This window comes from Aulonocara stuartgranti (genome assembly GCF_965226115.1).
Source record: "Aulonocara stuartgranti genome assembly, chromosome: 23".
In the NCBI taxonomy this organism is placed as follows: Eukaryota; Metazoa; Chordata; class Actinopteri; order Cichliformes; family Cichlidae; genus Aulonocara; species Aulonocara stuartgranti.
Genome location: NC_138958.1, coordinates 3,091,582 through 3,113,706, shown reverse-complemented (window position 1 = coordinate 3,113,706; position 22,125 = coordinate 3,091,582). Strand labels below are relative to the sequence as shown.

The following is a 22,125-nucleotide window of genomic DNA, read 5'->3' as shown; positions in this document are numbered from 1 at the left end:
ATACTATTAGCAGCAGACAGCTGAGGACACAAAAGCCTCGCGCTCCATGAATTACAGTCTGGTTTTTGATTTAACTAAGAGAGCTTTGAGAATTTGCACTAAAGTGCAGATAACAAAGAAGGTACCAGAATGATGACTTAGTTTTGTCCGATGTACTGAGGACAGTGTGTTTTAGAGAGTTAGTATTTTAATTTACATTGTGTTATAAAATCCAGTTAAATTAGTACAAGCTAAGAAAAAAACAAGCTGAAGTTGGAGGTACAGCAGACGTTTTGTTGTTGTTGTTGATTTTCACGATGCTCAATAGCGGAAAGTAAAAATAACATTGGCTTACGCATAATATTTATGTACTCCTTCACTGTTTTTCTTGTATATCACTTGTACAAGATTACATTTTTGCATTTTAGATGCAAATATTTTATCTTTTTTTTAATCTTTTTTTTCTTTTGATCATTTTTGTTTGATATTTTTGATGGGACTCTTATCTACTCTCATCCAAAGATGGGTGTACCATGAGGAGTAGTGTGTATCAGTTCAGTCCAGCTCCAGGTGCTATAAAAAACTATTATTAATTGCAGTTATATCTTTAATGACCTGGATTTCTTGTTACTGTGTAATATAGATGAAAATCTACCCCCAGTCTTAGACAGGCAAATAAAAAAGTGTACTAATGAATACAACACACCTGCCCCTGATGGAAGAAGTTCAATCTTCACAATGCAAAATATATTCTCCTACAAAGTCCTTCTCCAAGATGATCCTGGAAACAATAACTGCATCCAGCCTACAGTTCTATCAAACCACAATTATTGCTTAACTTCACAATAATTTAACTTTATTGGTCTCTGACCAGTTAATGAGCTCTAAAAGATATGACGCTTTAGGGGCATAGCAAATATTACCAGAGAGCAGGAGAACCAGAGATCTGAAGAGGTATAATGATGACTGCACAGATGACCAGATATCAAGGCAAACTGTCTTTAAAGAAAGGACCATACCATAAACTCCTCTGTATACCAAAGTAAGGAATTCTGCTCAACAGGTAAAGCTTGGCTGAAGCTGGGTTTGAAAACAGGACAGTGATCCTGACCACAGCAGCAAATCTACGACAGAATGTTTGAAAAAGTAAATGCATGAAACGCTGTGTTTATGCACAGGACTTAAGAAACCTGTGCATAAACAAAGGCCTTCCAACTTTAAACACTGTAAATTATATATAAGAAATGATTCCTCAGATAAAATGACTATGTTACTGCTGCTAAAGATGGTTCTACAAGTTCCTGAATGATAGGTTACGCTTAGTTTTTCACAGGTCTGCAGCAAATTCACTGAAAATGTTCTTTTTCACACAACTGTATATATACAAACCGAAATATTTAGAAGAGTAGGGTACAAAAATACATAAACATTATAAACTAGGAAGAACAGTTGTGCAAAGTCTGTGAACATAATGTGCAAAGTACACAGCTCAGTATTATAGTAATATCACACTTTCAAACATTCTGTTCTCATTTCCAGGGGTACTGGTCCTGATGGGCTACAGCTCCTGGTACAGAGGAGTTTATGTCCATGGTGAAAGGTTCATCTCTAGTACTTCTTACCCACCACATGGTCCTGGCGTTGTACAGGTTTTGAATTGTAGGCAGAAGGCAACTAATGACAAGCAAGGTATGCAGAAGAGCATCTGTGAACACACAGCATGGTGAACCTTGAAGTGGATCGGCTACAGTAGTAGTTAAGAACAGAAAACCAAGACTCCAACTTCCATGGGCTCACCAAAATTAAATGCAAGTGTGTGCTGTATGTAGTTTTATGTGTTAGATGTAGTCTGCTATGACAAGGACAACTGTATTAAAGAGCAGCAGACTACTGAAATCCCAGGAAAGACAGGATCTGATTACAGAAAATACTGAATCTATACAACAAATACAGCAAGTCAAAGTAAATACTACATCTCATCTAGGTCAAGTAAGCAGAATTTTATTGGAGGAATAAACAACACTCCTATCACGCAGTGAGTAAAATTTCCATTTTAATATAACTTAGGAACTACAGTATGTACGACAGTAGTGATGCACACAGACTGTTTGACAGAGTCTTGAAAACCTATGGACAATTTAGAATCACCAGTTCACCTAACCCCACTAATTGCATGTTTTTGGACTGTGAGAGGAAGCAGGAGCTCCTGGACAGAACCCACACAAAGACTCTGAGAACATGCAGCTAACCACTGTGCATGCTGCCGTATTTAGCTACCAATTTGGTTCCTATTTAATTTTTATACTTTTTGTTTTCTGGTTTTGCTTTTAGGCCATTAAAGGACACCCAATCTACCCGTTTGTCCTCTCTTTAGCTGCATAATAAAAGTCCATCAAAAAGAAAAAGGTAAAGAAAAAAGGATAGGGATGGGTATCATTTAGGTTTTATCCGATACCAGTACCAAACCGGTACTTTTGAAACGGTGCCGGTGCTTAAACAGTGCTCGAACCAGTGCTTAAAGAATGAAAAACACAAACTTTGTCCAAAACCCTCTCATGTTTAGCTGTTTCCCTCTTTTTCTTTGGTCATTTTAGCCTTTTTGGCCAGGGTGAAGGGAGTATCTGCCATCAAACAAGAAGACAGCCGCATGTAACTACGACGGTGTTTGCTAGTTCACCTTACATGCATTAATGTAATAACGTGGTTAGCCCACTCAATGTAAATTACACACGAACAACATTAAGCTACTCACGCAGAGAAGAACGGCTGCTGCTGCCATCATCATCCGTCATCATTTCTGCTACACTGGCAGGGCGAGGGGCCAGGACTCTCCTCTTCGGGTTCTTGGGGGATGTTGCTAACTCCAGGTCTGATAACAGGCACCACACCCGCAGTAGATGTGCTCGGTGTGAGGGCTTGCAGCAAGCTATCAAATATGGTGCATTTCTTGGCTTTAAAAAACCCCCGCTATGCGTCGCCAGGTGTTTCATCAGATTCGAGGTGTTACCTCCTTTGACAGTATCACAGTATCAGCTTAAAGCACTTGTTGCTGCTGAGTTTGCATCTTTTGCTGTGAAGTACAGCCAGACTTTGACTGCTTCGCCTTGGGCATTTTTAATCTGTAGCTCTGCTCTAAAAGAACGTACGTACCTGGGCCCGCCTACTACGATTGCAAAGGTAAAATGATTGGCTAGAATCCAAAGTGTATGACATCTCAGTAAAAAAAAAGCACCGGAATAAAGCGCCGAAATGTGCGCTGCTTTTCGGTCTGGTTACTACCGTTTATGCCAGAACCGGTACTCATCCCTAAAAAAGGACTGACATAAAAAAATGGACCAAAACCAAAGACTGTATGGAGACAATGACGTAACTAACAAAAACAACTAAAGGAAATAATGCACTTATTATTAAAGAAAGCAGAGAAATTTCACTGGTGCGTAGTGAAATTCAGATCAAAATATGCAATCAACTATTAAACTTGTCATATTCTCTAAACTCTGAACTATATCAGAGTTTCTAATGACGTGGGGTTACGCAGATTTCATAATTCTTTGGTGTCAGAGTGAGCCCAAAGCGGTAGTCCATATCAGGCTTCACCCCGGCAGGCATGGAGAATGTGAAGTGCTGCATGAAGGAGGTGAAGAAGAGGAAAAGCTCCATCTTGGCCAGGTTCTCTCCAAGACACACCCGCTTACCTGAGACAAGACACTGACAGTAGTCCTAGATTTCCTTTGGATGACTGTGCACAGATCAGTTACTGATTCAATAGAATTACTTAGGATCTCTTTTTGTCCTTCACCAGCCATCTCTTAAACAGCACATTTTACAGTGCATGTTTGGAGAGGCTGCTGAAAAATCTTGCACAGACATTAATAAAATATCTACAGAGTCGTTCCTTACCAAGAGAGAAAGGCAGAAAAGCTGCTCGTTTCACAAACTTGCACTCCTCATTCAGAAAGTGATTTGGATTGAAGGTGTGAGGCGTCTCCCACTCTTTCTTGTCAAACAGCACAGATGTCAAATTGGGAATTACTATAACTCCCTGGCAATTGGAATAATGGTAAATAAAACACACAAAATGAAATATGACATAAACCATGTTTGTCTTTTACTGAAAATTGGTTTGAGCAATGACCTTTGGGACTGTGTAGCCCCCCAGCTCGACATCTCTGTTGGTGACATGCGGCACGCCAAGAGGAGCTATGTTTCCAATCCTCTGGATCTCATGGATAACAGCATCAGTGTAAGGCAGGTTTGCACGGTCCTCCATTGAAGGCTGTCTGGACTCTCCAATCTCTCTGTCTATCTCAGCCTGTACCTTTTCTGTGCAAAAGACAAAAGAAAAAAGTATTTCAGCAATGAAATTTACAGCGTAGTGCAACAGCGCTGATTATTAAAGAGATTTGTGCACCATTGCACAATACATTATACATCTAAAAAGCTGAGTATAACCTGGAAATAGTAAAGTTTACACTTAAATTATGACCAGAATGTTCCTTTAGTGCCACACATGTCCAGATTATTTAATAAAAACAGAGAGATTTCCAGGCCTGGTCAATACTCTTACCCTGAATCTCAGGATATTTTGCCATGTAGAGGAAAGCCCAGCGCAGGGTGGTGGATGTGGTTTCAGATCCAGCCACAAAAAGATCCAAAACACAAATAACCAGATTTTCCTCATCAAAAGTGTTGTCGTCCTGCCCCTTATTCTGAAAATACATGCAAACACACATTTTAAAACATTGGAAATGATTTAAAAAAGTGCCTTTATTGGCAGTGTTACCGGAAATATATGGCAAGTTATGATGGCAAATTAAGTCTAATCTCCTACCATTTGAATCTCACTGAGGTAACAATCAATGTAGTCACGTGTTTCTGAGGGATCCCAGGTCTTCTTGTGCTCATTTAGCTCTACCCATATGAAATCCTTCACTTCATTCCACATCTGCTTGACACTCTGATGTGGACCTGGTAAACGTCTCATCAGGACAGGAAATGCATTGTAGAGCTACAAACAGAAACAGATTGGAACAATACATTCACGTTAGTGCAAATGCCATGCCTCAGTCTAAATAAACTGTCTGAAAACCAGACAGACAGAACCAGTCAAAAGTTTGGTTAATACTACAGAAGGAGGCTCAGGGAGGGGCAGCCATCTACCGTAACCGGTTGGGGGTCTAAACTAAAGCAACCTGTTTATGTCCAGTGTTGGGCAAGTTACTTTGAAAAAGTAATTGATTATAGTTACTAGTTACTACTTCAAAAAAGTAACTGAGTTACAAGATTCTAAAAGTAATTAATTACTTGAAAAGCAACTATTGCGTTACTTAAAAAAAAAAAAAGGTTTAACCCTCTGGGGTCCAGGGTATAACTGGCCATTAAACTACTTTTGATTTGACGTCTACATTTCACCTTTAACCTCCTAGGACCTGGTGTCCACCTATGTGGACATCACATTTTGGGTTATTTAGACCAAAATATTCAATTTTGCTCTACAAGAGCCTGATATCTGTAGATTCTGTAGATTCTGTGTAGATTCTGACAGGGTACCAAGTGGAAAATGTGCCCTAAGCTGTTAACTATGAAGCAATTTGGTTTTTGGCAAGTACGATATATATTGGTTTGTTGGCGCAGTGGCATTTTAAATGATATTTACCAAACAAAGTAAAACAGTGCTCAAGGGAAACAGGAGAGAAGTCTGCAGGATTATGAGTTTGATCATTGCTGTCAATGATTTTGCTGAATATAAAGCCCATAAGGTGAAGTTCTGATTGGGAAAATCGTTTGTCTTTGTGTTTTTGTAAATGACTGAAACACTGTTACAACTTATATGTCAAAAACATTCACTCGTACTGTAATATGTGTGTGTAATATGTCTAGAAGATGATCAGAATATCTCCAGACTCTGCCTTTATTTTGATCCCATACGCTCTTGGAAAGCATTGTGACTTCATCGCATGTTTTGTTTTGTTTGTCCAATTGTCCATTAACATAAACCATCTACAGTTACCTCCACACCTCTCTATGGTGACTGGTCTTAATTATGACAGACACTTACATAATCTTCAAGTAGTGAGAGTTCATTATTAATAAACTTTACATACCTGTGTCAAAAAAACATCATTCACTGACCTTACTATAAATTGTATCACAGTAACGAATACATTTCACAGTTGCGGCACATGAATTTAGGATGTGATCAGTATATTTAAATGCTGTACCTGTCCCCAAATGGAGCCTTCAATCTGGAGCGCTTTGTCAAACAGTTGCATCATTTTAATGAACTTCTCTTCACCGTACTCAAAGCGATGGCCGAACACCAGGGAGCAGATGATGTTGGAGACAGCATTGTTGAGAATAAGGTGTGGATCGAATGGCTTACCTCCAGAATAGACAAGAAACTTTTATGTAAACTGTGAATTTGTTCATTATAAAATCTCACTGTGTAATAAGCACGTACCTTTATAGCTTCTGATGTTTTTTGCACAATATGTAAATTCATCCAGGACCACAGATTCAAGTGACTTCTTGCCAAATCCAAACTGTCTAAGGGTCGAAAGTACAAAGCGTCTCTGCTGCTTCCAGAGGTTTCCACTACTGGTAAAGACACCTGACCAGAAATAGAGAGGGGAAAGCAAACAAAAAAGAACCTTAAAACTTTGAACTTTCAAGCTTTGGGTCTGTTTTGATCTATAGTAGTCTTACCTAGTCCATGTGCTATATCAGTCTGTAAAGGAAGGTCCGGGCGGTCCGCCAGGCTGTCTCCCTGCGTCACTAGAGCTTCTTTCAGAATATCAAACCCGTTTAAAACCACCATCCGTTCCTGTCCCATCCGTAGACTGTACACATTTCCATATCTCTCTGCTAACTGGTAAAGGATTTATCAAAGAAGATACACACAAGCAGTGTTGGGAAGGTTACTTTTAAAATGTATTCCATTACAGAATACAGAATACATGCCCCAAAATGTATTCTGTAACGTATTCCGTTACGTTACTCAATGACAGTAACGTATTCTGAATACTTTGGATTACTTAATATATTATCATGCTTTTTACAACAACGTGAATGTAGGGGAGACCGGGGATAGTTGTAACGTGGGTCAGTTGTAACACTTCCAATTTCTCCAATCAGGGCTAAGTTTCAAATGATGCCCAATTCAGTTCTGCTATCACATGTGAAAAATCAGCACATTTTGTCAAACACAGACAATTTAACATGAAAAAAAGTAATTTGTATGCCAAAAAGTAAGTTTTTCTACTTTATTTCAATGTTTAATAGCATTATCTGCTTTGCAGTTAAACTCATCAAATTTAAATTATGTTATTTGTATGTCTATGGGGATATATTCTGCGCAGGTCTTTAGTGCTAATGCTTTAGCCGTTGGCTGTAATGTTAGCTAGTTCATGGCTATAGGAGTCTGGGTCAGTTGTAACAGCAACAGTCTGGGTTAGTTGTAACAATAATGCAGATGTTGCAACTTACCACACTATTACTTTAACTTATATTAAACAAGTTGGGGCAACGACATCAGCAGAGAGAGGTTCACTGGTCGCTTTTGTATATGCGGTTAATGCCATTGGCAACACAATTCCTCCACTGTTTGTGTTCCCACACATACATTATGCAGACCACTGTGTCAGAGATGGACCAGTAGGAAGTACTGGTAGTGGAAATAAATCAGGATGGGTGCAAGAAACAGATTTCCTCATCTTTCTGAAGCACTTTGCAAACCACACCAAGGTAAGCCATGATAAAAAGTAATGGAATTGCGATGCTGGTGAACAACTACATTTTTTCAGCTTCATTGTTATGTTCAAAATTGGTGCAAGAGTTGTAGGTTATAATGCCCACTGAGCCAATGAGGCCAAACTCAAGGAAGACCAATCAAAATTAATGAAATATTCAGTTGCAGAAAATTCCATAATTTGTCTTTTTTGGGGGGTTGGAATATGTTCAAAAGCTAGATGTCTGCATTCTGTCACACACACACAGCTACATAAATGGCTCTAAGTGCATTCATGTGTTGAATAAACAAAGATTACATGTTAATATTTTGTCAGTACCCTTATTTCATTGTGTTACATTTCACCCCGGGATATGTTACAACTAACCCAGACTATGGGGTTAATTGTAACATTTCACTCTTTGTGTTTGAGACCATACCATGCAATGGGTAATTGTGCTGCAGAGAAAATAGCTGCACTATTTAATAGCAGAGACATGTAAATACTTTGCATTACATTTTGAATCCACTACCTTAAACGAGCTCCAATTTACAGACAGAAATGTCAAAAATGTTACAACTATCCCCGGTCTCCCCTACTATTGCCATGTGATTTATTACTATTACTGAAGGTCCGCGACTCCGAACTGTAGTAAAGGGACCTCTGACTAATACGGCGGGGTCCCTGTCGGCTCGTAGCCGAAAAATAGCTTTACTTTGTTGTGTGGGTCAACTTTTCTTGCGAAAGACAGAGAGAGGCGTTGAAAGACTGCTCCAACGGAACTTATTGTTTTCGGAGGAAAACACGAACACGGTGTACAGTCGAGTCTTAATAGCTTACTTACAACTGGGCTCGTCAGGCACTCTTCTTGGCTGAAGTGGTTATTATTATATTTACATGCTTCCAGCTCCCGGTTTTGCTCGATGACAACTCGTACCTTTCCACTCCCCTTTTTCTCCCTCCTCGCGCTCACAGACCCATAACGTGTATGGCAGTCCATTCTCCCTGCAACACGGACTACACTGCCCATGATGCTACATTCTTTAGAGCTATGCTTGTAGCATTCTGCCTGTTAGCTTAGCACAACAACAACAACAACAACAACAACGAAAAGGCGCTCTCTCACCCAGGAAACACACAGTCGCAGAGAGAGAGAGCGTCGCCCTGTAACAACTGTAACGCTGCCGCCTGGAACAACAGAACGTAGCTGTCAAACAAAACCCAAACAGTCCTGACCCGCGACAATATGAAACAGGAAAGTACCGCAGTGTAATCCATTTATTTCAACAAAGTAACTGTTTTCTGAATACCACCTTTTTAAACGGTACCTGTAACGGAATACAGTTACTCATATTTTGTATTTTAAATACGTAACGGCGGTACATGTATTCCGTTACTCCCCAACACTGCACACAAGGCTTGAGATGAAAATATGAGTTAATAAGTAAAATTTTAAGATTCACAGGTACCTGTGTCATACTCTCATGGGCTCTGTTCTGATCTATAGTGAATAGGTTGCCCATAATTGGAAGACCCCGGGGTCCTGGAGGATAGCCTGCTGGCCGACGATTCTTAATATAGTCTGCAGTGATGATGAAAACTGCAGCGAAGAGCAGCAGACTCTTGAGATCCCAGGAAACATAGGTTCCAATTACAGAAATGATTGAATCCATTCTGTAAATACAGTCACTGTACGTGGGTACGATTTCTCCTGTAAGACAGATGACTCAGTCTGAGAGTAGGCAACAAGTGCTATCACTGCAGTGAGGGCAAAGCTCAGTATTACTATCACTTGGCAAAGCAAATAAAGTTTACTCTGAACTCTGGCCTTATTTCATGGAGAAAAAAGGATGTGAAAAACATTTTTAATCTAGGATGCTAAAATCAAGTATTGTTGCTCAACAGTAGAGAATCTTTTTGGCTTGAGGGTGGCTTGATTAGATTTAAGAAATAGAGATGAAAATGTCATGGTGAATTGGATTAAAGGACTCAGGTGCGAGACTCCTTGCAGAATGACAGTGGATTTATTTACAGTGAAAAAAGTGAGTTAACAGTTCAAGTCTATAATCCAAAAAAGGGCAGTGCAGTGATACGGCGACCTCTCCTCACAGTGACAGTGCAGTAATAATCCACAACAACTCCTGGTGCCGGCTCCTCCTCCAATCCTTGAACCCTGGAGGCAGATGAGAAAAAACACACGCTCAATAACGAAACGTCCTCTCCTTCACAAACCGGGTATGCTAATCATGACTACGCTACCCGGTTTAGTTCAACGTTCCAGCGTTGGTTGTGACTCAATCGCCCCGTTAAATAGGTCTACGCTGGCAAGGTAATTCTGCACAGGTGCGATGATTCTAGCTGAGTACACTCCCCTCCGGTCAACTGCCGTTCCGTGCCACGGCTTCCGGAAGTACATGTTCCAGCAGAAAAACACATGCCCAGGATGGAGAGGAGAACACGACATAGTACACACAAACACCACAACAAATTGGCAAGACGATCAGTGAGGACCGTCTAGCCATGACAGTACCCCCCCATTAACGGGAGCCTCCCGGCGACCGACCAAATTTGTCAGGGTGCCGGCGGCGGAATTCCTTCACCATAGCACCATCCAGAATCGCAGACCGCGGCACCCAAGCACGCTCTTCCGGACCATACCCCTCCCAATCAACCAAAAACTGGAAGCCCCTACCGCGACGCCTGGCATCCATAATCCGCGTGATGGCATAAGCAGGAGCGCCGGCAACAACCCGGGCGGGCGGCGGGGGCCTGGAAGGCGGGCACAAAGGGCTGGTCCGGACCGGTTTCACCTGGGAAACATGAAACACATTATGAATCCTCATGTTGCGAGGAAGGGCCAAACGAACAGACACCGGATTCAACACAGCTTGGATCGAAAAGGGCCCAATAAAACGCGGGGCCAACTTCTTGGATTCAGTTCGTAAGGGAATATACCTGGAAGAGAGCCACACCTGCTGTCCAACACGATAGGCAGGGGCCGGAGTGCGGCGACGATCGGCCAACCTCTTATTCTGTGCCGTCGTCCTTAACAGAGCCGCCTTGGTGGCGCGCCACGCCCGCCTGCAGCGTCTCATATGATGCTGAACAGAGGGAACGGCCAGCTCACCTTCAGTGATGGCAAGTAATGGTGGCTGGTACCCCAGCGACGCTTCAAACGGAGACACACCAGTGGCTGCCGACGTGCTGGAATTGTGGGCGTACTCAATCCAAGCCAACTGGTCACTCCAGGTGGATTGGTTCGAGGAAACCACACAGCGTAACATGGTTTCCAACTCCTGATTCGCCCTCTCCGCCTGACCGTTCGTCTGAGGATGAAAACCTGAAGACAAACTCACACGGGCCCCTAGTCCTGAACAAAACGCCCTCCAGACCCGGGAAGTAAACTGGGGGCCCCGATCAGAAACAATGTCTTGTGGAATCCCATGTAACCGAAAAACATGCTCGGTAAGAAGCCGAGCCGTCTCTAAGGCAGTCGGGAGTTTGGGCAACGCCACAAAGTGCGCCGCCTTGGAAAAACGATCTACAACAGTTAGTATGGTCGTGTTACCTGATGACGACGGTAGACCAGTGACAAAATCCAAAGCAACATGCGACCAGGGGCGCTTGGGGACTGGCAGAGGGTGCAAGAGACCGGCCTGGGGGGCACTGGGGGTCTTATTGCGAGCGCAGGTAGGGCAGGCCGCAACGTAGTCCCGAACATCCCTGAGAAGAGAGGGCCACCAAAACAAACGTCGCAGGAAACTCACGGTGCGGTTCTTACCAGGGTGGCAGGAGAACTTTGCTGTATGGGCCCAGTGTATAACCTTGCCCCGGACCGTTGTGGGAACGAACAGTCGTCCGTCAGGGCCCGTCCCTGGGTCCGGCTCCTGTTGCTGGGCCTCTTTAACCATCCTCTCGATCTCCCATGTGATAGCTCCCACGATGCAAGTGGCGGGCAGAATGGGTCTCTGCTTCTCTCCGTCATCCGTGTGTGGTGCAAATTGGCGTGAGAGAGCGTCGGGTTTCGTGTTGCGTGATCCTGGTCTGTAGGTTATAGTGATATTGAAACGTGTAAAGAACAAGGCCCACCTGGCTTGACGTGCGTTAAGACGCTTAGCTGCCTGGATATACGCCAAGTTCTTATGGTCCGTCCAAACCACAACGGGGTGTTCACTTCCCTCCAACCAGTGCCTCCATTCCTCCAGGGCCAGCTTAATGGCGAGGAGCTCCCGATCGCCCACGTCGTAATTCTGTTCCGCTTGGGTCAGCCGTCGAGAGAAGTAGGCACATGGATGCAGCTTGCCACCCACCCGCTGGGAGAGAACGGCCCCTACCCCCGAATCCGATGCGTCCACTTCCACCACAAATGGTCGGGTGAGGTCAGCCTGGATCAAAATGGGAGCAGAGGAAAACAGTTGTTTCAAACGAGCAAATGCCTGCTGCGCGGAACTAGACCATAGAAAGGGCAGTTTGGGAGAAGTGAGTTGTGTGAGGGGAGAAACCACCTGGCTAAAGTTCCTGATGAACCTCCTGTAAAAGTTGGCGAACCCAATAAACCTTTGCAGTTCTCGACGCGTCTTGGGTTCGGGCCACTCCACCACTGCCTTCACCTTAGCAGGATCGGCTCGTAGCTGCCCCTCCTCCACAATAAACCCCAAAAACGGCACAGACTGAACATGAAACTGGCATTTCTCACCCTTGACGAACAGTCGATTTTCCAGCAGACGCTGCAGCACCAGTCGCACCTGTTTCACATGTTCGGCTCGAGTCTTAGAGAAGATGAGAATGTCGTCTAAATAGACAAACACAAAATGATTAATAAAGTCACGCAGCACATCATTAACCATTGCTTGGAAGACAGCGGGGGCGTTGGTGAGTCCGAATGGCATGACCAGATATTCGAAGTGCCCCAAATGGGTGTTAAACGCAGTCTTCCATTCATCCCCCTCACGAACACGAACCAGGTGGTATGCATTACGGAGATCGAGTTTGGAGAAGATAGTCGCCCCTTGGAGTAGTTCAAACGCTGAGACAAGAAGAGGGAGGGGATATCTGTTCTTGACGGTGATCTTGTTCAGGCCCCGAAAATCAATACAGGGGCGGAGAGACCCGTCCTTCTTCTGTACAAAGAAGAATCCAGCCCCCAAAGGGGATGTAGATGGGCGAATTAAGCCGGCAGCGAGAGAGTCTGTAATGTAGCGCTCCATCGTCTCACGTTCAGGCCTTGAGATGCTGTAAAGCCGGCTGGTGGGTAATGGGGCGCCAGGGTGCAGATCTATCCCGCAATCATAAGGGCGATGAGGCGGGAGAGACACTGCTAGGTCTTTGCTGAATACTTGAGCCAGGTCGTGGTACTCTGGAGGGACGGCTGAGAGATCGGGTGCCTTCACCTGAGCCGCCGGATTTAGGGGCACTAAACTGGGCACCGCTGCACGTAAACAATGTTCATGGCACCACTCGCTCCAGCCTGTCACGCGTCCCTGAGCCCAGTCGATCTGCGGATTGTGCTGTTTAAGCCATGGGAACCCCAAGACCAAAGGGGTGCCGGGGGCTTTAAACAGAAACAGGGAAACTCTCTCAACATGGTTACCAGAAAGAACTAAAGTCAGATCGACAGTGCGATGGGTTATTGCCGCTAACGGGCTGCCGTTAAGAGCTGAAACCTGAAGAGGCTCCCGGAGAGGAACCGCGGGGAAGCCCAACTGCCTAGCGAGCGATTCATCCAAAAAATTTTGTTCAGCTCCAGAGTCCACTAATGCACGGCACTGGTGAGTGTGAGATTGAAAAACCAACTTAGCAGGACAACTCAGATGGGGAGCAACGTTCATGGTCGCACCCGTCAGTACTCCCACAGCTACTGACGGGCCTGGTCGTTTCCCCGAGAGGGGCATGCGTCAGCAAAATGTCCCTTCTTTCCACATGCAAAACACTCACCCGTCTGGCGTCTCTTCCTCCAATCTGTGGAGCTCAACCGTGCTCCGCCTAACTGCATCGGCTGCTCCTCCTCTTCCGCTGACCGCGGGTCCGTCCCCTTCCACTCCAGGGCCGGTAATCCAGTCCGCCACCCAGCGCCTCCCGGTGTCCGCTTGCTGAACTCCCGAAGGTGATCGTCCAACTTAATACATAAATTAATCAACGCACTCAAGGTTTTAGGCAATTCTTTGGAAGCCAACTCACGCTTCAGTCCCTCGTTCAGACTGTTCAAGAAAGCTCCCCGGAGCGCCATCTCCTCCCAACCAGTCTCCTCAGCAAGAATCCAAAAATCCACCGAAAAGTCAGCGACACTCCTCCGGCCCTGTTTCAAAACAAACATCCTATGTGCCGCACTGTCAGGGTTAGTTCCTTTATCAAAAACACTTCGAAATTTGCTCAAAAAATCAGTGTAGGAAATCTGAGGCTGGGAGTTTAGGACCGCTTGTGCCCACTGCAAGGCTCGACCTGTCAACAGCTCCACCATCAGGGTGATTTTAGAACAATCAGTGGCGTAAGCCTGAGGCTGCTGCCTAAACGTGAGGGCACACTGCATTAAAAAACCCCGACTCTTGTCCAAATCTCCGGAAAATTTTTCTGGGACTGGCAACAAATGTTCACGCCGTGGCGGAGGAGGGGAGGGGGGCAGTGGGCAAGCAGCAGCGACGTTGATCGGAGGTGGCACTGGTAAAGGCCCCCCAGCAGCTCCAGGTGGAGATAGCAACATACCTTTTAGCTCTGTCACAACCTGGATTAGCGCTGATTGCTCCTTGGAGAAATGTTGTAACATGTTCTCATGGCGTTCTAGTAGCGCCGCCTGGAGCGACAGCTCGCGCCGCCAAGGTGCCGAGTCCGCTGAGTCCACTTGGCTGGAACGTTCTGTCATGGTGAATTGGATTAAAGGACTCAGGTGCGAGACTCCTTGCAGAATGACAGTGGATTTATTTACAGTGAAAAAAGTGAGTTAACAGTTCAAGTCTATAATCCAAAAAAGGGCAGTGCAGTGATACGGCGACCTCTCCTCACAGTGACAGTGCAGTAATAATCCACAACAACTCCTGGTGCCGGCTCCTCCTCCAATCCTTGAACCCTGGAGGCAGATGAGAAAAAACACACGCTCAATAACGAAACGTCCTCTCCTTCACAAACCGGGTATGCTAATCATGACTACGCTACCCGGTTTAGTTCAACGTTCCAGCGTTGGTTGTGACTCAATCGCCCCGTTAAATAGGTCTACGCTGGCAAGGTAATTCTGCACAGGTGCGATGATTCTAGCTGAGTACACTCCCCTCCGGTCAACTGCCGTTCCGTGCCACGGCTTCCGGAAGTACATGTTCCAGCAGAAAAACACATGCCCAGGATGGAGAGGAGAACACGACATAGTACACACAAACACCACAACAAATTGGCAAGACGATCAGTGAGGACCGTCTAGCCATGACAGAAAATGAATTTAAAAAAAAAACACTTTTAAACCACTATCTTTGGGGCAACACTAACATACACAGAAAAAAAAAACTGCTCATTAGAATCTTGAAGATGAGTTTGTAGTTTTGCCATTTGACAGAGTGGAAGATGTGAGATTTTTGCTCTAAATCAGAATCAGAAAGGGTTTTATTGCCAAATGTTGAGCAGGTTTACAACATTAGGAAATTGCGGCGGTGCTTCAGTGCAAACATACTGTCATAAATTACGCTAAAATAGACATTAAAATAAAAATAAGAATTAAAAGTGCTAAGTAGATAGATAAGATAAGATAACCTTTATTAGTCCCACACGTGGGAAATTTGTTAGATATATACATGAGTGCAGTTGGTGATCAGTGCCAAACATGGAATGATGCAGTGAACACAGCGTAGGGTCATGTGTTAGTGGTGGGAACAAAAGCGAACAAAAGTAGGACAAGTACAAAAACAGTGGCTTTAAGAACATGGCCAAATTCATTTTCCTTAATGTTGCAACACTTTTCAGCACAAGGTGGTAGCATAGAGTATTAAAAGTAAAGTTCCAAATAGCAATGCATTAACATTTTGATTAATGTTGCAAATGAATCGATTGCACGATCTGTTATGTTAGGATAATATGCAAAATTCGTTGTTGTCCATAAAAAGCGACCCGGACTGATTAAAAGTGAGATAAAGCAATTTTAAACATCAACACAGAGTTTAAACGATGGGTATTAAAATACAGTGTCTTTGTAACGTCGACGTTGCTTTCACGTTAATCTAACTTGAAACTCATAAACACCGTCTGGATAACGAGACGCCGTCCCAACTCGGAAATCCGACCCTCGGGGGGAGTAGAGGATTGACTTCAAAATAAAATACAGGTCGTTTAAATAAAACAGTTGGAGCTTTGATCTGTGAGTCGAAGTGAAATGTTTTGCTTATCGAGCATTTTGTGTCCTGCCTCTGAAGTATAAAAAGGATCCCAAATTGTGTTGCCACCAAATAATCCGCTTGGATTCGAGGTGGCCTCTAAATAATATGTTAAACGTGCACTCTGTTTAAAATTTGCAATACGTATGTTCACCTTTCCCCAGGCAATGAGTCGACAAAGGTAACGAACTGAAGTTTAATTTTGAAAGTAAAGCAACTGGAAGTCTAGTGTGTGCCTTCGCTAGCCTATTGCCCAGTGCCTTTTGATTGCATAACGTCTCCAAAATCTGAGAAGAAGGCTTAGTTAGGTCCTGTTAGATCTCCAGGGGACCAACAGGCAAATGAGTTATTTGGGGCATTTGAGACAAATTGTGTGTTTTCAATAGAAACCTACATAGATAGTGCCACCTTTAATCCACTGAGTCTTTTTTGGGTATTCCAACCTGACATTTTCTGGCAAATAGTTTCTTTCTCTAACCACTACGTACACCTTTTCTTCAAGTCCTTGTTGATGCAAATATCAGTGCATTCAGGGGCACTGACACTGTCAAGATGACATACTGAAGTTCAAACTGTGTATCACAATGGATAGTAAAGGTTATTTAAGTCTATTTTTAGACAATGTTCCAAAAAGAGAAAATATCAACCTTCAAACACAGTAGTAGAGAGGACATGATTTAGCCACTGGACCTGGGCACGTCACAGTCCCTGAGTCTACCAAGAACTCCTCAAACATACCAAAGTAAGGCATTCTGTAAGTAAGACCTATGAAACAGGACAGTGATCCCAACCACAGCAGCAAATCTACAACAGAATGGTTGAAAAAGTAAATGCGTGAAATGCTGTGTTTATGCACAGGACTTAAGAATTCTGTGTATAAACAAATGCCTGCCAACCTCAGTGAACTAAACACTGTAAATGATTTCTCAGATGTTAATTAGTTACTACTGCTAAAGATGGTTCTACAAGTTCCTGAATGATAGGTTACGCTTAGTTTTTCACAGGTCTGCAGCAAATTCACTGAAAATGTTCTTTTTCACACAACTGTATATATACAAACCGAAATATTTAGAAGAGTAGGGTACAAAAATACATAAACATTATAAACTAGGAAGGACAGATGTGCAAAGTCTGTGAACATAATGTGCAAAGTACACAGCTCAGTGCAATGAATCCAGTGAGCAAACTTTTTAAATCTGGAGTAAATACGTTTAAGTGTGTGTTATGGTTATATCACACACACTCACATATTCAGTTCTTATTTCCAGGGGTACTGGTCCTGATGGGCTACAGCTCCTGGTACAGGGGAGTTTATGTCCATGGTGAAAGGTTCATCTCCAGTATTTCTTACCCACCACATGGTCCTGGCGTTGTACAGGTTTTGAATTGTAGGCAGAAGGCAACTAATGACAAGCAAGGTATGCAGAAGAGCATCTGTGAACACACAGCATGGTGAACCTTGAAGTGGATCGGCTACAGTAGTAGAAGACCACACCATGTGCCATTCCACTCAGCTAAGAACAGAAATCCAAGACTCCAACGTCAAGAGCAGCAGACTATTGAAATCCCAGGAAACAAATACAGCTGTGAGACTGAGCTACCAGCTGGGCAGCAGGCTGAAGTGAGGGTGAGATGGCTGTTATGAAGGGTGGAGAGGATGAAAATGTTACAGCCGGCTCAACAAATTCCAGGGGTCCAGAGGCAACTGAGACCTCCAGTTCGGTCTCTGGGGAAGCCCTGGGGAGAACCTCAGTCTCCATGCGGCCAGACTGAGCCAAAAAGTCATTCGGGTCTGTATGCTCGGAACTCCCTAGCTCCCAGCTTACAGTCTCAGAGGGAATATTTTCTGAGTCTTTGGAGGTACAGCAAACAGTTTCTATTTTCATGTTTACAGGAAGGGAATTTATAGCACTGGCAGAGTCCATTTTACTCACTGTGGCGTCCAGAGCCGCTGGTCCTGAGTCTTCGACCAGTACAGGAGTGAGTGTGGATGTAGTTGAACGCTGCTTGCGAGGACGCCTTCTCCTCCGTGAAGGCGGGGCCGGGTGTATGGAAACTGTCTTCTGCTGTTCATCTGGGTTTTGATTTTCAATGACATGATTAATAGACACAAATGAGTCGGGTTTACTCACTGCGGTGATGAGCGCTGTTGGTCCGTTGCCAGCTGACCGGGCTGAAACCGCAGGAGTGGGTTGAGGCGTAATGGGATGATGGTAGAGAGTGCGGCATGCCTTCCGTAACGGTGGATCAAACGATTGTGCCGCGAGCATCGACGGGAAAGCCCTCCGCCGACGCGTGGAAAAACCAAGCGGCTAGAGTCTCTAGGAGAGCGGCCAAACTGTCCCTGCTCGGACCACCCAAGCCAAATAGTTCAAAACTCGAGCTCTCCCTTAACCTAGTGACCAGGTGCCTAAGTTTGTTAATGTCCAGAATGTTCGTGGTGAAGGTAGTGGATGTGAGGTGATGGTCAAGGAACACTACCTGTATGTGTCTCCTGTGTGGATCTACGGCCTGGACTATGCTCCGGCAATAATCCCATAGCTGCGCGAGCGATCTCTCCTCCGTGGCAACTCCTGAGTTTGCTGGGTCCATGGTGGTTGGCTGGATCGTTCTGTCACGGTCTGGCTGGCAGACCGTGGGGATGTGAGAAATGAGGACCCAAAATGCAGGACTTGACGCTAAAGGCAGTGCGTTTATTTACAGGGGTGAAAATCCAAACAACAATAAATCCCCCGTGCGATCCCGACTCCCGTTCCGTGTCTTCTCCCTTATCCCATGCTCTGTCTCCGTTCCCTGTGTACTGTCCGTGTGCTGCCTCCTGGTCGCCACAATTCCTCCTGAGGAAACACGCATACAAAAGGCAACCGTGAGTACAAAACCTAACGGCAGACTTGCACTAACCTAGATTAGATTAGATTAGATAGAACTTTATTAATCCCTCGGGTGGGTTCCTCTGGGAAATTCGATTTCCAAAAAAGCACAGCAACGACAGAAGTTACAGAGTTACAGAATATTATATACACACACACACACACACACACACACACACACACACACACACACACACACACACACACACACACACACATATAAATACAGAGACAATATAAATAAAATATACGAAGGGGATAAATAGAATAAATAGGAATAAAAAATAAAAATACAAGTGAATTGCACATTTAAAGTATTGAGGTCTATTGCACTGTTGACTATTTACAAAAGTATTGCACAAGGTATTGCACAGTGAGGTGAAGAGGCACTACAGCTTAGTTGTTCCCCCCTCCTTTGTCCTCCTGTTTCCCCTCCCTCTCCCCTCCAGAGAGGAGTTAAACAGTCTGATGGCGTGTGGGACAAAGGAGTTTTTAAGTCTGTTAGTTCTTGTCTTGGGGAGAAGCAACCTGTCACTGAACAGACTCTTCTGGTTGTTAATGGCCGTGTGCAGAGGATGCCTAGCATTGTCCATAATGTCCATCAGTTTCTTTAATGTCCTTTTCTCTGCCACTGTCACCAGAGTGTCCAGCTTCATGCCGACCACAGAGCTAGCCCTCCTGATCAGTTTCTCCAGCCTGGATGAGTCCTTCTTTGCTGTGCTGCTGCCCCAGCACACCACAGCATAGAAAAGTACTCCAGCAACCACCGACTGGTAAAACATCCTCAGGAGCTTCCTGCAGATGTTAAAAGACCTCAGCCTCCTGAGGAAGTACAGTCGGCTTTGGGCTTTTTTATACAGGTGCTCTGTGTTGCATGACCAGTCCAGTTTATTGTCCACCCACAGCCCGAGGTACTTGTACTTGTTGACCACCTCCACCTCCTCCCCCTCTATCTGAACCGGCAGTGGACCTGCTCTAGACCTCCCGAAGTCCACAACCAGTTCCTTAGTCTTTGAGGTGTTGAGTTGCAGGTGGTTTGTGTGACTCCATGCGACAAAGTTCCTCACCAGACTTGCACAATACCACCTCTGTTCAAAGATGGCCATTCTTAACTTAACAATGTAGTGTATGCTGTAGAGTTTAGCGAGGAATGCTCAGACCTCTACATTGGAGAAACCAAACAGCCACTTCATAAACGCATGGCACAACATAGAAGAGCCACCTCCACAGGACAAGACTCGGCTGTCCATCTGCATCTAAAGGACAAAGGTCACTCTTTCAAGGATGCCACTGTTCACATTTTGGACAGAGAAGATGGTTTGAAAGAGGAGTGAAAGAAGCCATCTAATGATGATGATGTATACTTTATTGGTCCCCCCTGGGGAAATTCCTCTCTGCATTTAACCCATTCACTCAGTGAAGCAGTGGGCAGCCACTGGGCGCCCGGGGAGCAGTATATAAGGTCGGTACCTTGCTCAGAGGTACCTCAGGGTTGCCGTTGAATGGATTTGAACCCTAAACCTTCCGATCATGGGGTCACCACCCTACCTACTGAGATGTCCCTGCCCCCATCTATGTCCACTGTGAGCGACCACCTTTGAACAGAGGCGGTGACTTACGACACCAACTGTCTGCCATCTATAATCCAGTTTTGAGATCCCTGGGGGCATAGCTGGACTGGTGATTTTTCGTTTTTATGGGCCGACGTTTTTTTGTTTGTTTGTTTTTTTGTAACGTTATAAACAATGAAAGGTGGATTGGTCAATTGGTCATGATTGACTCTGGGCTGGAACAATTACAGCCGATAATGTTGAACTTTAAAGTTCCGTATTTAGGTGTAAAGGAACGCAATTTGCCCCAAACTTCAGCTAGAATGAAAAAAAAGACACAAAGCTGGAGTTATTCTGCGTCTTTACACTGCACTGCTGCCTGTTCTTCTCTCATTTTCTCCCCCTCCCTCTCCTGTTGCTACTTCAATCATGAAACTGATCAATGATCAGCTGATTGGCTTTTCTGTAGTAAGTCCCGTCTCTCTTGTTTGTTTATCGCCCACTTTGCACCAGAAAGAAGAAACCAGCGGACGTCGCGCTAAACAACAGCAGCACGTTTAAGCTTGATCAGCTGTTGTTAGAATTTATTTAACATTACTTTCTAGTATCAGCTGATGTTTGCTGGATCCACAGCCGTAAAGGGGCTGGTCATGATATCGGTTTGGTGAGAGGGAAACATGAAGATGAAACCAGGAGATGTCCTTACTGAATCATCAGAGCTGAATAGGTGATGGAGAAACAGGTTTACCTTTTAGGTGACATGAATGAGTTGAAGGGAAGTTATGAACTGTTTCTGAGAGACAAATAACACCAGGATCCTTTTCTACGTAGCTGACAGCTGGTAACTGTACAGGGGCGGGTCTAGCAAAGTTTTGCCAGGGGTGCAGGTAGGGCATTAACAGGGAGAGGGGGGCACAAGGAAATACTTTTCTTTCTTATTATTATTTAAAATCTCTCGCTTTTATTAAATAATTATCTGAATCTTACAACCAAAGTGATCATCTGATGTAAAATGTATAGAAATCCATTATTGTATTTAGTCAACATTAAGTCTAATATACCCTAGTAAGCTATAGTACTTTTTCCTTTGAGGAGGTACCATGTGTGCAGTCTGCAATTCTGTTGAAGAAAGATGTTGAATCTATTTAATTACTGTAGAAAAATAATTGGTTTCTGTGCATTTGTTTTACCCTGGCAAAAGATGAAAGTTGATTACGTCGATTAAGCATCATGAGGCGGAGGATGGGGGGTGGTTCCCTATTTTTTTGCTGGGAGTTGGCAACCCTGCTAGTTAGGTATATGTAATTATTGATCAGGTTGTTTGATATTTCCGGTAGGTACTGTTTAAAATACCAGAATTGGGAGGATGGTGTAGGTTTAAGTTTTTTAGATACATATACACCAACAAGATAGTGTACAACACTGTCACACCAGCATTTGTTTTCATAGGCTTTATGGCTTTTCCTATAATACCTGGTGGGCTGGTCTATCGTCAAAATGCCCAGGCTGATTTTTTTGTCCCAGTCCAGTCCTGCCTGGGGGGCCACTCCTACAGGGGTTAAATCTGGGACTCTCCACCATTTGATCCTAGAGTTGAAGAAGCTTCTCAGATGAGAGGTGAAACATCTTCAAGCAACTTAACGAAGTCCAG

General features: G+C 44.2%; 1 protein-coding gene across 6 annotated transcripts; it reads right to left on the bottom strand.

Moving 5' to 3' along the window:
* Positions 1–1,625: 1,625 nt before the first annotated feature.
* On the bottom strand, positions 1,626–18,115 carry LOC309701139 (cytochrome P450 2J2-like). Of its 6 annotated transcripts, XR_014274885.1 has the most exons (11): positions 17,989–18,035; positions 9,176–9,417; positions 6,685–6,847; positions 6,440–6,589; positions 6,201–6,361; positions 4,811–4,987; positions 4,547–4,688; positions 4,115–4,302; positions 3,880–4,021; positions 2,732–3,674; positions 1,626–1,684 (listed from the first exon to the last, which is right to left on the bottom strand). XR_014274885.1 is itself a non-coding variant. In XM_082525156.1 (10 exons), exons 2-10 carry the CDS (start codon positions 9,377–9,379, stop codon positions 3,496–3,498), a joined length of 1,506 nt encoding a protein of 501 aa, XP_082381282.1. In that variant the 5' UTR covers positions 9,380–9,417; positions 17,989–18,115; the 3' UTR covers positions 2,038–3,495. The 6 variants fall into 6 exon arrangements, 5 of the variants coding, with proteins under 5 accessions (XP_082381282.1, XP_082381278.1, XP_082381281.1 ...); XM_082525156.1 differs by lacking the exon at positions 1,626–1,684 and having other exon boundaries at positions 2,038–3,674; positions 17,989–18,115; XM_082525152.1 differs by lacking the exons at positions 1,626–1,684; positions 17,989–18,035 and adding an exon at positions 17,302–17,316 and having other exon boundaries at positions 2,038–3,674.
* Positions 18,116–22,125: the final 4,010 nt, after the last annotated feature.

Coding starts and splice junctions, on each gene's coding strand:
- LOC309701139 (XM_082525156.1), bottom strand. CDS start 9,379: ATGGATTCAATCATTTCTGTAATTGGAACCTATGTTTCCTGGGATCTC. Junction 6,848..9,175: donor CCCATGAGAGTATGACACAG/GTACCTGTGAAT, acceptor ATCCTTTACCAG/TTAGCAGAGAGATATGGAAA. Junction 4,303..4,546: donor AAAATATCCTGAGATTCAGG/GTAAGAGTATTG, acceptor TCTTTTGCACAG/AAAAGGTACAGGCTGAGATA.